At 37.2% G+C, this 15,723-nt stretch overlaps 1 protein-coding gene across 1 annotated transcript in view; it reads right to left on the bottom strand.

The window, feature by feature from the left end:
* The window catches only part of LOC306858201 (staphylococcal nuclease domain-containing protein 1), a 189,156-nt gene that overhangs the window by 112,794 nt on the left and 60,639 nt on the right, over positions 1 to 15,723 (bottom strand). The window contains exons 13-15 of the mRNA XM_079398624.1: positions 15,233 to 15,343; positions 14,236 to 14,308; positions 11,475 to 11,616 (exon numbers count right to left, since the gene is read on the bottom strand). Coding sequence (XP_079254750.1) covers positions 11,475 to 11,616; positions 14,236 to 14,308; positions 15,233 to 15,343 — 326 coding nt within the window. The remainder of the gene's footprint in view (positions 1 to 11,474; positions 11,617 to 14,235; positions 14,309 to 15,232; positions 15,344 to 15,723) is intronic.

The raw sequence follows: 15,723 nt of genomic DNA, 5'->3' as shown, positions 1-15,723 counted from the left end.
AAACAAAAAATGACAAATAAAAAGTCAGAATATATATGTACCAAACAAGGAATGTTTAAAACAGCATTAGATTGTAATTTAGATGCTCAACCCATAGAATTGGTGCATTTATACTCCTACAGAACCTTGCATAGGACACTCTTATATCTCCAGTGCAGTTCAGAGTATTAGCAGGAGATAAAAGGTGTGGTGAGATATTTAGACAAGATCATCATCAGAAAGCACCTCAGTATTCCTCAGCCACAATTACAGCTGCCGAAACATTCAGTGAATTCTGTGAGGAGACTGCACTACTGCAGCAGAGCTCCTGCGGAGAGAACCAACACACTTGCTCACTCTCTTACTCTCTCCCTTCTGCTGCCCAATATCACAGCTCTTCACAGGAGACGTAGAATACGACGGGAAAGAAACCGAGAGGTTTTGCATCCAAGGGGTCGTCAAAAGTAACGCTACTCTGGTACCAGGCTGATACTTAAAGAAACAATACAGCACTACTTGTTTTTCTTCTACAGCACTAGAAGTACAGAACATAGATGTAGAATGTCATGTCTTAAGTGTGTACACAAGCATTGAAAAGTTTGGGGACGGTAATTGGGGACAGTCTCTTAAGCTCACCAAGTCTGCATTTATTTGATCAAAATACAGCAAAACTAACAGTAAAATATTACTACAATTTAAAATTACTTTTCAATTGTAATATTTTAAAATGGAATTCATTCCTGTTAGTCTTCAGTGTCACATGACCCTTCAGAAACATTCTAATATTCTGGTTTGTAACTTTATAGTTTTGTAACTATAAGTTTGAATCATTTTAATGCATCATAAATAAATACATTTCCTTATTACTGACCCCAAGTTTTTGGAATGTAATTTAAAAAATACAAACAAAAAGCAAAATGGACAAGTAAAAAAAAAATAATAATTTTAAAATCAATATAGTTTAATTTCTTGCATAACGGAATTAATGCTATTTTTTACTTTTACTGAAAAATACCTATATGCTATTGGTTCCCATTTCCTTTGTTCATATTTAAATTAAGCGAGTGGCCATCCAGAATCATCCTGGTTTTTGCTGTGGTGCCAAGAATTGTGAAGTTTCACTGGTATAGGTATCAGCTACCGAAAACTACTCATTATCATTGCTAGCATGTATTTGTCTACTCAAAACATCAGGCTATTTCTTTGAAAGTGAGAAGTGAACAGTAATCATGTTCTACATTATGACCACATTCGGTCACAGATCTGGTGCTAACTTTTATATTAAATGCATTCAGAAACAGAATGTCTTGAGAAAACCATGCCTTTTCCAGGATACATATGCACCCACATCCTAACCACCCATTTTAGAGCACAAATCGTGTCACTCTCCTGCCTGTGCCAAAAGATGGAGAGGTTTATTAAGAATGTCTGAGAGGCACACGTTTAAAACCAGCCTATCACCAACAACACATACAGAATCTCACCAGTATATGCCTAAAACAACTGCTGTAAATGACACATGGCTGCAGAATTTCTGCATCCAAGACCCGATTCTGACAGCTCCATCTTTTATGCAGGAAGAGACCATGATTTTTTGAGATGAAACCTTTTCTTTTCAGGCTAACTCTCAAATATACACACCTAAGGTTATATGAGTTTTGTCAGCGTGATATTTTCTGACAATCCCTCCTGATCTAATATACAGTAAAACATCATAACTTGCTCCCTGTATCCTTCACACTCGCACAGCGAGTGGAACATCCGGAACATTCTGTTACAAAAGACACTGCTGGCTGCTCCCGTGGAGACAAGAAAAGAAAATGAAGAGAAGACAAGAAAAGATTTAAAAGAGGATGGCTGAAGACAGGAACACTGTGTCTAATAATTCAAGTGAAGTCGTAATAAAAGGCCTGACAGTAGTAGGCAGCTGTCTGTGCGTGTCTGCAGAGGGGCTTTTGACTGCAGGGATTTTTTGCAACGAAAGGATTCACACTGCGAATGGCTCAAATTTTCATTCACTGCTGCTATGGGCTTATGTTACTTTTATATATTTGAAATGCACATTTTTGAAGCCATGACCTAAGCCTAGTAAACGTATTTTATTTTTTATATTTTTTTAATTTTTATATTTTATAGCATTATTCAGGTTTTTTTTTTTTTAAATCCCTGAAATACTTTCAAACTATGAAGGCCTTAAAAAGTAAATTCAGTATTTTCCCCTCCTTCAAAAAAATTAAGCACCAAAAAATATATAGAACTTCTGAAAAAAGCCAAAAGTTCAACAAAAAAGGTCAGGGAGAGAGCTCAGATTGGTGCCATGCAGCAGCAGCCACGACAAGCACAAACCACCGCCAAAGTGTGAATATTTGGGATTGAATCCAAAAATGTCCATTTTATTGATGCGTAAACCATAAGATGGAGAAAACAGATAACAAGTAACACAGCAAAACTAACATCCCAATCAAGATAATTATCCACTCCTTCCGGAAAAACATGGTTTTACATACATCTTCTCCATATATGAGGAAATGGCGGAGCTATCTCTTTCTCCATCTATGAAAATATAGATGCATGACTGAAGCCAGCCAAAGCCAGACCGTAAAAGCAGAAGCTTTGGCACTAAAGACAAAAGAAACCCAGAAAATGCAGCGCTCTGTAAAAGCACTACGAGGCCTTCAACTGCCCTAGCAGAGTCAGAACTGTGCATGTTAGTAATACAAAAAAATATCGTACTACTTTTCCTCAAGAGAATCACCAACAAAGCGCAGCACTCAGACAAGATACTCTCACGCCTGAAAACAGATGACGTGCTCTCAGAGTAGCTATATGCTCTGTAATGTGATGTACAGAGTGATGCCCTGCGTCACTGCGGCTCCTTTACGACAGGGTCACTCTTCATCATGACATTAACGTCAATGCATCTGCCATCATCGCTGCCAAAACAATGTGACAGCACTAGAAAATTGTTTGCATCTGAGAACTGTGTGCGAGACAGACGAAAGAGAGAGAGAGAGAGAGAGAGAGAGAGAGAGAGATCCTGTCTCTTCAAATGGAAATGTCTGGACTTATATAACCAAGCAGCACAGTTTAGAGTTCGGAAACCAATTTATCACTATGCTCACCCACATGAGAGGGAGAGGGGGAAGGATTGTGCAGTCTCCCATTTGATCATGAAATACTTAAAGCAGCTTTGAGTTGTGATGGTACAAGCATATTAAAATAAGCTAACACTTTAGTATAGAGACCATTTCTCACTATTAACTAGTTGCTTATTAGCATGCCTATTAACATATTGGCTGTTTATTAATACTTATAAAGCACATATTCTGCATGACTATATTCTACATCCCCAAAAATTTTGAAAAAAAAACCTGTCTGTAAAAAAAGTCTGTAAACTTTATTTTTTTGAAAAACGTCTTTTATGCTCTCGAAGGTTGCATTCCTTGATCAAAATACAGTAAACATTAATATTGTGAAAATTTACAATTTAAAAAATTGTTTTCTATTTTAATACACTTTAAATTGTAGTTTATTCCGGTGATGGCAAAGCTGAATTATCAGCATCATTACTCTAGTCTTCAGTGTCACATGATCCTTTAGTCATTTTAATATGCTGAATTGGGGCTCAAGTAACATTGTTGAAATTATATATGTTACTCAATATTTTTTTGTGGAAATCTACATGGTTTTAGGATTCTTTGATGAACAAAGAAAAAAAAAAAATTTGTAACTATGTATTTCTGAATAAAAGTTAATTTATTTAAAAAATACATTTGACTGACCTCACACTTTGAAATGGTAGTGTAAATGTTAATGAAAATAAGCTGCAGTTAGAGGATGACAAAATGAATGCCTGCAAGTTGACATGAACGACACTAAAATTAAATTACACTTAATATATACAAGTAAAAAGCTGTTTATGGTTGCTCGAGGCACCAATTTAGTATCAAAACCAAGGTATCAATGAAAAATTTTGCTATTGAGAAACTACAATAAACACTAATGGTTTGAGAACTTTTTAGGTCTCAAATTATTTTTTTTTTAAATATAAAAACAATGAAAATGTGGAAAGAAGAGATTGCAAATACAATTAAAATCTCACAGCGCTTAAAGGAACACCAAGGCCTAATTTAATGCATGTGCAACTAACCGCTAGGCCTTAGCCCAAAATAAGCTGCACCAAAGGTTACTGGTCATTTAAAAAAAGGAAAAAGCCCTCCTATATGTCCCACCCCAACTGCCTGAACAAGAAATGTGTCAATACATGTGAAAAAATTAAAAATGAATTCATCAAAACACTTAAAGGTGTATGCTCTCTCTTCTCTAAAAGCTCCTTGATAAAAGCGCCTTTCTTCTCCATACATGTCCCACTTCTGCTTGAGGAATTAGCAGAGCAACAAACTCTTTCCATCTATGAAAAGATTCAGGACAGAGGCCATCCAAGGCCAGACCTTAAAAGTAGGAACTTGGGCACCGAAGACAGAGGACACCCACATAATGCAGCGCTGACGAATTTGATGACGAGAGAAATGGAATTGAAAAGAATTGTGTGCTGGACTAGAACCTGAATACCCTGACAGAGCACCATAGCTTGGTGTGTCTGAGCACACACAGGGTTTGACATGAGACCAATTTCTCAAAATCATCAAAGCACAAAACTCCATGTATCCAACTTGCAAGTACACGCACACGACCGCGAGCTGGCCTGCTCCGGAGCACCTGAGCTTTGAGCAGCTCATCAAAGTTACATCAGGACCAGAGACGCCCTGAAGAGGGAAGATCCCCCCTGCCGATGCCCCGTCTCACATACACCTCTGCTGAAACAACACTTTGATGTCTGCTTCAAACCACTCCTCCTCCCTCTTTTTTTTTCCAAGCGAAGATGACCGCCTTCCCTCTTTCATGATTTCTTTTGCTCTTTATAGTGAGGCAGGAAGGAAGGACACTGTTGGGGTGGGGGGGTGGGTACTCTGTTCTAGAAATCAAACAAGAGAACTTTCCTTCTGATCGGTGCTCAGGAGGGCAAGGAGAGGAGGAAAGCACACCTAAGGACAGATGAGCAGCAGGCAGTGCGCACACACACACACACACACACACACACAGAAAACAGCAGTCACATTGCACAGTAGTCCCAAACAACTTAGTCAAATTTATGTATTTCTCGGAAAAATGTATATCAAAATTAGTGTTGTCAAAAATATCGATATTTCGATAAATATCGATACTGAAATATCTGAACGGTACCAATATTAATTTCCCGAAGTATCGATACACCGATACTAGCCGAGCTGTCACTTTCACTTCTCTCCAAAGGCGCGTGGACAAGCACCACATGTGACCGCACTTGTCTCCTTCGCTCTGGTTAAACAGCAAAAGTGAAGTGAATAGAAAGATGACTGCTCTGGTTGTTAAAGAACACAGCAGGAGCGCTATCTGTAGGGATCTATGATCTCCGCGATGTAGAGAACGCGCACGGAATCCAGTCAAAAAAACAGAATTTACAGTTTAACGCGGAATGTCACGGAATTTGTCAAAGTTTGGATGAATTAATCAAAAGTAGGTCATTACACTTAAATCAAATCGCGATATGGACTAGTATCTGTAAATAATAAGCTGCAAAAGTGGATTTAAATATGAATCCTGCATGTTCTGCGCGTCTCTGTGAATGTGCTGCACGTGCGGCTGTGTTTACTAATGTGGCGCTCGCGGTGTTTTCAGCGTCTGCCGTCTCAATGAGGACATAAATACATCAACAATATCTCCAGAACTGATCTGAAAGGCACTTTACGAGCATTTTACCATTTAATTTGAGTAAAACTAGCATCATATCATACACACACAGAACTTTAGAAGTATTCACGGCAACCCGTCAAAATAAAAGTTCAGTTTAACAGCCTATTAAAGACCGTGTGCCAGAAATAGGCTATATTACTATTATTTAGTAGAATGTACACAATACTACTACTTACTACTACTGTTCATTTTTTAAAAAGAAATAAATCACAAAATATTTTAATAGTAAATCCCCTTCATTTGCCAAAAATGTAAATGTTTAATTTTCATTAATTCAAATATAAATTAATTAAAATTGTTGTATGCCTTCATCTGATATCCAGTAAAATTTAAATACACAACACAGAATTTCTGAGGGGGAAAACACATTTCATAAGGCTACTGTAAGAATAAATAAACATTGTTTGTATGCATTCAAATAATAGACATGCTAAAACACAGAATTTGGTAACAATAAAACATAAGGTGAGAAAAAAATAAAACATTTCATACGGCCCTAAATGTGTCATTTTTGTTACACTTTTAATAAATTAAATGTTAAATTGTATCATTTTCATGATTTTAATGAATTAGACATGTTTTTAGATTAATAGCATTTAATTTGACCATTTAAAAAAAACTGTCCAGAAAAATTCAAACAAAAAAACGGAATCCAGAAAAATTAAAAATTGAATGTAGAAAAAAATAAAACTGAATTTGGGGAAAAATAAAACGGATTTCATAGGGCCCTATATCTGGAAATATTTTGGTTATGAAGCAAATGAGAATATCAACAAATAGAACTTTGGATTTTAATTAGTACATGTATTAGTAAACGTTAGTTTCAATTAACATTTAACTAAGATTAATAAATAAATCAACAAATGCAGTACCTCAAGACATTTTTTTGTTCATGTAAAATATACCGCATGTTCTCGACTTGTTATATTTATCTTTAAATTAAAAAAATTACCCCCTTAATATTGTGGCAGTTTTTTTCACCGTGGTATCGAAAATGGTATCGAATATCGATATTTTTCAAGGTATCGTATCGAAGTTAGAAATTCCAGTATCGTGACAACACTAATCAAAATACAAAAAAAATATCACTACCATTCAAAAGTTTAGATTTTTTTAATGTTTTGATTTTCTTATGCTCAGCTAGGCTGCATTTATTCAGTCAAAAAAAAACAATAACTGGGAATTTTATATATTTTACAGTTTAGCTAATGGTTAAACTGAATTGTCAGCAGCCACTACTCCAAGTCTTTAGTGTCACGTGATCCTTCAGAAATCATTTTAAAATGCTGATTTGCTGCTCTAAAAAGATTCTTATTAAAAACAGCCGCGTATTTAATATTTTGGGTTAAACAGTGATACATTTTATAATTTCAGGACTCTTTGATATACAGAGATTTAAAGAACATCCACCAGTGTTATTATTGTTTGTATAAATTCAATTTATTATTGTCAAGCATTTTTAAACATTTACGTTTTTAACCATAAAATTAAAATAGAAACCTACAAGAGTAAAACAAACAAACTAAAATGAAGGAAAAAACACCTATAAATTCAACTGTTAACAATATGCAATTCAGCTTTTAAAAATCCAAACAAAACTCTTCAGTCACTAAGAACACAAGCTGCATTCCTGTAAGAATTTTAAAATGCCTTCCTTTAGAGATGAAGGTTAATGACCCTAGACTGAAGAGGAGGGCCTCTTTATTCTAGCCAGAGATGGATTTGACTCCACTCAATTTCAAGAGATGATAAAACTAAACATTTTTCTTTTTAAGGAGGAGACATTTGAAAACGAATTCTAATTATTTACACTGGTTAATGGGGGCATATTACACTATCACAATTTTTTTTTCTCCCCAGAAGTCTACTTATAAAGTTAAAGGTTTATTGGACCAAACTGGACATAATTTAGTTTTATATCCCTAAAAATGTGCATTAACCACTTTTCTAATAATTTTTGTAGGTCATTTTTAATTAATCTTTCAAGAAAATTGAAGTATAATAACTCTTACTACAAGTATTTTTTTGTCAGAAAAGTTAGGTTGTCTTTTATTCAATGAATGGTTAAATAAATAAATGTCTAATATTAATACATTTTAAAATTCACTCCTTGCTTATGTTTTGCACATGAAACTGTAGCAACATGTCAGGCCTGCTTCGACACATGTAGAAGTGCCTTGACACCGCAAGCTGCAAAGATATCGCTCGTCCTGTAGGAATAGATGTATTTAAACGGGAAAGAGAGCAGAAGAAAATAAAGCGAGAAATGAGGCATTTCTGCCCTTTTAACGCAGTAACCTTTGCTGGCGCGCCTGTGGGTGGAGAGGCTTTCACCATAGCAACACTAATAGGGAACTGTGTGCTGTAATGGAGGGTTGAGTGACAGGAAGCACGCCCGTCTCTCTCTCCTATTTCATCGGGGCTTCGGCATTGTCTGACCTTTCAACCACTGAAGGCAGAGGGTCCTGTTGATTGGACGACTGCATTCTGTGGTCTAATTTAGTACTGAGCTCATTCATGCAACAATCATGTGGAGAAACTGGCTGTCTGTATGGACACACACAGACACAAACCCACATCCTATGTAATAAAACGATGTTGAGATAGGAAAGGTATTTCTTTGTGCACGCTTGTTTGATTACAAATCTAAATGAAGATATCTTATTGCCTTCTACTGTTTTTAAACAAGGCTAATTATGAATTACTAGAAACTTAAAATAAGATTATTCCATCTTTGCTTATAGTCACTTTCCTCGACAAATTTGGAAAATGTAACATTCCGGGATCATTTTTAAACTAAAACATTTAAATTTGATTTTAATTAAATGAGATATGGTTTAAAAAAAAAAAAAAAAAAAAAAACTATGTACCTTAATCACACTTTTTTTTTTTTAAATCCCTTGTATTTTATATTTTTCCTTAATTCATGTTTCGAGTCTGGGATATTTATTTTTATAACTATGATAATCTAACCAAAACAAATTGTGAGAAAAGCATAACATGTCAAATTTACAAATGCATTAAATATTGATTAGTAGTTGGATGTTCCTAATAAAATGCAATTTACACCAAAGAATGCCACTGAACACAATGCACTACTTGTGATGTTGTGGAAGTGACACTGACATTGTAATTGACTTAAAATGACAGATTTCTATTTTAAATCATTTTAAGATGAACATAGAATAAACAAAGTTCTCAGTTTCTAATGGTCCCCAAGGTCAAGAGTGCAAAAAGTTAAAGAAACTCTCAGTTATGGCATCTACTAGCAGTTGGATCCACACAGACATGAGACCTCAACATGCAACCATAAAATCATAAAAATAGAGTGCAGAGGAAAGCCTGCAGGTAATCAAACACAATCTACACTGGTGAGTTTATGGTGCACTACCCTGTATGTCATAAAGTCAATAACCTCTTGAACTGCTAAAGCTCTTTCATATGTGCTGTAGCACATTTCACAGCCCCTGGTGCTGTCAGTCCTTTCCCGTTGAAAATGGCTTCCATAAATACTCAAACAAGACTAGAAACATCAGAAAGAGCTGTGGCAAGAGACCAGATCCCAAAGTATACAACGGTGAAAAATGGGGCTCATTTTCAACACAAACCAAAAACTATCATCTGAATCTGACTCATAACCCCTCAAACAAACTGCTTCAAGAAACATCCCAGCCTACATGATCAAATCACACATAATTGAGAAAAAGAGATGAGGCAAACCGGAAAAAAAGGCATCTGAAAAATAAACCATTTCAGAAAATAAGAAATAGTAGAGTGATAAGGAAAGGTTTTCTGTCTGAAGTCTTTCATAGGAAGAAACCAAAGAAAAAAAAAATAATTACAAAAGGAACAAATGGAGGAAGGAAAACACAAAAGACAGACTCAGGAAGAAATGACCAAATTAATTGAAATATCTCCAATGACGATATGCACAATTAAGCACGGTGGGGGTGGATGGTGTTTGTTCTCCGTTGGGGAAAGGAGAGACAAATAAATGGAAGGATGGAGGGATGCAGAAATAGACGGGTGTCTCTCTTCTCTGTTTTCAGGGTGAATAATTAGACCGGATGGTGAGAGGACAGAAATAACACAAATCAGTCAGCGGCTTGTTCCGAGTGATACTGAGAGAGGCCGAGGTCGGGGTTGGAAGGGCACTGATGTCCGTCAGGAAGAAATTGAGCGACCACAAGAAAGCGACAGTCTCTTTATGTAGTCTAATGAAGCTTGAATGTTTGTGCACGCCATATACAGTTCGCAAGTTGTACAAAACTCAAGAAAATGGGCAAAATGCCACCCTCCACTGATCCAGAATAGTTTTGATTGGTCGGAAAAACTCTAAAAAAAAAAAAAAAAAGTAAAGTTCTGATGTAGATTAGGGTTTTAGGGGTTATACGATGATACCAAATACGTTGATACTATTTTGTAATGCTTTTTCATAATATTACAGTTTTTACTGTATTTCTGAAGTAAATGCAGCATTGACTACTCAAAACAAATCACAAAGTCCAAACTTTTGAACGATAGTGTGAATGATAAAATGAACATGTTAAAAAAAATGTAAAAGGTTACTGATAACTGAAAACCCTAAATCACAAAAATCTATATAAAAATGTCAAAGGGTGAAGGATTTGGCAACACACTGACAAATGTGCAAGCGAGAATGGCAATTGGCTACGTGCAGAGCAATGACTAAAGGTCAAAGGTTACAGATGCTCCACCACCTTCCCTGATGTGCAGCAGTGATAGGTGTACCTGCCCAGATACTTGCACAAGCATGTCCACATATATGTTCCACACAGAGAGGGCAAGGAAACTCAAGGGGAAGAACAGATGCTGAGTAGCAAGACCTCACAGCCAGCAAATGTGACACTTAACCTTCCATCAGATTGAGCTCTTCAGATCCCCATCTTGTCTGCGGGAGGTCAGAAGCATAGACAAAATGCCTGCACAAAGATCAGCTTTCCAGACCTCCCAGAAAACACCAGCCTCCGCAGGTCAGAGTGGAAGGACAGAAGCTATTCAGTCTCAAAACTTCACTAGCAGAGCATCGAGGAGAAAGAAACCCCTTCCACAAAAAGTATCTCACCGTCAAGCTTCAGGCAAGGAAACCTGAAGACAAACTTTCATATAGCACATGAAGCGTGTATGAATTATTAAAGGGACAGTTCTTACAAAAATGAAAATTCTGTCATCATTTACTCACCATCTTGCCTTTCAATACCTCTATGGTTTTTCTTCCATGGAACACAAAGCGAGTTAAAGCAGAATAGTTTCTTTTTTTCACAGTGAAAGTGAATGATGATTATGGTTTTTAAGCAAGATTTCAAGGCAAGATTTTCAGTGAGTAGCTTTCCAGTCTTTCAATGACTTTAGAAGTAATAAAGTGAGTCATATGAAGCACTTTTATGGTGCTTTTGGAGCTTCACAGCCTGTGGTCACCAACCACTTTCATTGTATGCATGATAGCAACTTGAACATTCAGCTAAACTTCTCCTTTGTTGTATCACAGAGGAAAAATACACCTAACGGAACATTAAAATTATGACAAATTTAATTTTTAGGTGAACTGCTCCTCAAAATATTAGAGAACTGAACAAAATAGAAAGTGTTAGACTGGTGGTGCAACAGCGGTCAGCTGTTGTGGTCATTATGTGGTCACAGATGGTGGCGTAGTTGACAGGCCGAGGCCGACTGACACTTACCAGCGAGCAGGAAGGTGATGAGACATGTTTCTTTGGGCATGTAGAGCTTGAGTCTGGAGCCACTGAACACGTACTCCACCACAGCCTCCGAGCGGCCCGCTCTCTGCAGGAATGGCAAGAACTGTTTCGCCTTCTGTGTCTCCTGTGCAAGAATAGAGAGGAAGGAAGAAATATACGTCAGTAAAAACATCAGAGGTATTTAAATGACATGAAAACAAAAATTAGGGCAGTTCTATCATGACAACTCTCTGAAGATAGCATGGATATGACAATGTTAATGTATTTGGTCTTAGACCTGCTATGCTGCTGCAGCTGCAAAGCAAGTACAGGAACTTGCTACTGCCAATAAGTACACCGATACGGTGCTGTCAGTTATTAAGACATACTGTAGCATATAAAATAACCAGTAGCAGATCTATACAGGCGGAGTTGGGGAAGGTGGAGGGTTTACTTATTCATTTTCATGCTTGTTATAAAAAGTATAAAATTAAATACACGTTTTTATTCATTTTCTTTTTTAGGCTTCATTATACTTCACTAGTAATTATACTTTATTAGATAGGTGTTACTTGCTTTTGTACAAACAAAATGGCACATTAAACGCTGCATTTGTCATGACAATCACTACATGTACATGTCTACAACTTTTTTTTTACAGAATTTAAATATGTATTGATAGCATGATTAAATGCATAATTTTTGCAATACAAAAATAGGTATGCAATAAAAATGCATTCATTAATGCATTATTTTAATATAATTGCACTATAACAGCACCCTTATTTTATTTATTGACTGCATCAAATTTTTGCACTTGTGCCTTCAGTGGCTACCTCGGCTGGTTTACTTACATTAGTTTACATACTTTTGATTTGTAATTCAAATGCATATCTAAAACGACAGGGCAAGTGGAAGTTAAGACCGCTTGTGACACTGTGAGCCATTATAGGAGTAGGGCAGCTCTATTTCAAGAGTGTCCTGACCAAGGGTGTACTTTTAGAAGTGAGATTGGCCATCTTTCTGTTTGACAGGTGTGTAACAGAGACACTTCAGATTTCACTTTAAATATTACTGCACACCAAGGCCACCCACCGCAGCTGGAAATACAGCCATGACCCACACGAAGAAAGAGACACCAAAAGAGAAAGTAAGAGAGAAAAGAAAACAAACCCATCCAAAGATAAATGGTCCTTTCAGACCAATGACATAGTCCCAATCCAAATGACATTACTCTGACTGTCAGTCATATAACGAGGGAATCTTGTTTCTGAATGAGGAATGAGAATGTTACCGTTTGAGAGTGACACACTCTTTTCTCTCACTCTAAATGTCTCCCACACAAACTCGGGTATAAATAACATCCTGAAAAAGTTTGCAGCCAGCTGCCATATACTTCATTAAAACCTGAGGAGCTCATTCATAAACGCAGAGATGAGACAGAGAGGAAGGAGAGAGTTGAGGAGAGGTGAACAGGAAGTCAGCGGCTGTTAAACATCAGTTGCTTCACGCACACCAAGTAACAAGCCTGTCACCCAGCAAATGACATTTACAAGCCAAGTAAAATTTAATCTTCATTTGGTAAGGCACCCAAACAGATTTGTCTAAAAACAACGTCAGAGCTACGAGTATGATGACTTTATGGGTAGAAAGGCTATTTTTAGAGAGGCGTTCATTAATTTAATGGTCAGGGCCGTAATGCAGCAATAAATCAGCTGTCATAGGACGAAGCTTTAACATCAAAGATTTGAGAGAGGACTCTGGGATATAGAAGACATTGGTAAAAAATGTTCAACATTGAGAACATACTGGCCACGTACACACTGCAGCTAAATTAGGTTGTCAGTTCACCTTTTACTCCTTAAATCACTTTCTGTACACACAATTCACTAACATACAAAATACAACAGAGACATCCGCATTCGACAACCACATTATGTCCCGAAAAATACAGGTAGTGACAACCGCAGTGTGTACGGAACTGAACTGAACAACTAGGTAATGACATATTTGAACATGAATCAGAAATGAGTCTTCGTCTGCATACGAGATGCAAGAAAATAACTTGAAAGAAATCTTAGCACATTTTGACACGGAACTAGTTGCGCTCAAGAGCCCTGCATTAGTATCAGTGTTGCCAGATCTTCCTAAAAAAAACATCAAACAAGAACAAGCACAAAACACACTAAAACACCATAATACTTTGTTTTATAAAACCAAAAAAAACTCATATCCACAGAAGACCACTTTATTAACTCCATAAAATCTTTATGAGCCAAGACCAAACAACGTGCCTATAAGTGCTTGTAAATATGAGAACATGGCAACATTGCAAGACAGCGCTCTCTGAAGCAGCCTTGCAAGCATGAAGAAAATGCGGCACATCTATCAGCGACAGTTTAGTTAAAATCGACGGACAAATTGTCTTTAGCCAAAAAAAATGGCAGATACCAAATGGCTAAATTCTTCACTCCTGCAAGATGGCAAAATGTTGCTATAGTTACTACAAATGCAGGAGTGACTGCTGTTCTATACACACATGGAATGATAATTTATGGGACTCGCTCCCGCATTTAAATGCGGTTGTCACTCCTGAAACTTACAGTGTGTACGTGGCCACTGTCATAGGTCATGCTCAGGCCCAGACAAATACTTTTTTGCATTTTCACACTGATATTTCAGTTTAATTCTTGATTTTAAAGTCTGTCCAATGTTATATTTCAACTAAAGAAAATCAAATTAGTCTAAAAAATCAAAAGCTTACCCCTGAAATGTCTGCCACCCTGTGAATGGGCACTTCTTTCTTGCTGTGAAGTCCTTTACCATTCTTGATTGCCCTGCAATGATTCAAGCACTGTGTTACAATCGAAATATTTAGAACGGGCCCCCAGAACATTTCTGCCCCAGCCTGAGAAACCAACCCTTAAACAAACCCACCCATTCATTCATCCCATGCCACAAAAGAGCCAACAAATCACATTTATAGGCCAGCATCTCTCATGCATTACACATGGGAATGTATACAGTGTCTTGTGTGTGCCGACTGCTCGATCAGTGTAATAGTGGTTGCTGAGTGTTGATGCCTGCACATTACAGTAGATACAGGAGGAATGAGGGACGTGTCTTTGGCCTCTTTAAGGCAGATGTATCTGTGGCTGTAGCCTCCCTGGTGTCCAATCAAATTCGGTAAAAAATAGAGGAAGGGAGAGAAAGCTTGTCCTGAGGTTGATTTCTCAGAGGATGTAGGGTAACGACCAGCAATCTCTGCTAAAAATAAATTTGAGGCCCGCAAACCTCCCATCTCCGCCGGCTCCACGGGGAAGCATTACCCAGAGAGCGAAGGACAAGAAAATAGAGGAGATGTGTGTGAATGCATGTGCGTGTTCGAGAGCAACACCAAGAGTGAAGAATAGAAATGGAAAAGAAAGAGCAGCAGATAAGCAGCGAGTCTCTTTCTCTCAAGAGTCACCACGAGATCCGAATCTCTTTGTGCAATAAACCACCCTTGAAACCTCTGCATCGCAAATCTATATAATTCTATTCGTAGACAAAGAATAAAAGAGCAATGCTTTAGTGCTGGTGCTTGAGGTATAAGCGCTGGGACTGATATTGCCCCCATGAAATGAGAGTTAACCAGACAAGCCATGACTTACTGCACAGAACAAAATGGCTCCATTTCACAGACGGCTTCTCCTACTCAATGTGTGGGAATATGGCCCACATTCACTAGCCGGCGGTTTTATTTTAGTGTTTTGACTCACCTTGCCTCTGCCGCCAAGAGCTCGTCATAATGGGAAGATCTTTGATCGTCGTCCTGACGGTATCTGATCACTGTTGCGAGACCTTTACTGACCAGAGCCTCAGCAATGTTTCTACAAAGAGATTAAAACAGAGAATCAAATGTTAGTTCCAAGGTGCCTTGCAACACTTTACACACAAACACATCTTATGTATATAAAACACACAATCGTTTTATTTAAACACACATACATGGTGCAGAGTTATTTCTGCAATTATTATTTGCTGTTTAATGCATTAAATAATTAACGCAATTAACATCCACTAAAAAAATCCATTAAATATAACCATCCATATCAGTATTGGACCTGGTATCGGTAATACTGTCCTTCATTACTTTGTTAGGGAAAAAGCCATTAAACAAATCATTTAAAATACTGTCTTTGCTCTTTCCACATTAAATTTGGAGATTACATGTGAAAATAATCATGTTAGGTCTGATTGATTTCAGAAA

Source organism: Barbus barbus, assembly GCF_936440315.1.
Source record: "Barbus barbus genome assembly, chromosome: 39".
In the NCBI taxonomy this organism is placed as follows: Eukaryota; Metazoa; Chordata; class Actinopteri; order Cypriniformes; family Cyprinidae; genus Barbus; species Barbus barbus.
The sequence above is the reverse complement of the archived record's forward strand: the minus strand, read 5'-3'. Positions and strand labels throughout refer to the sequence as shown.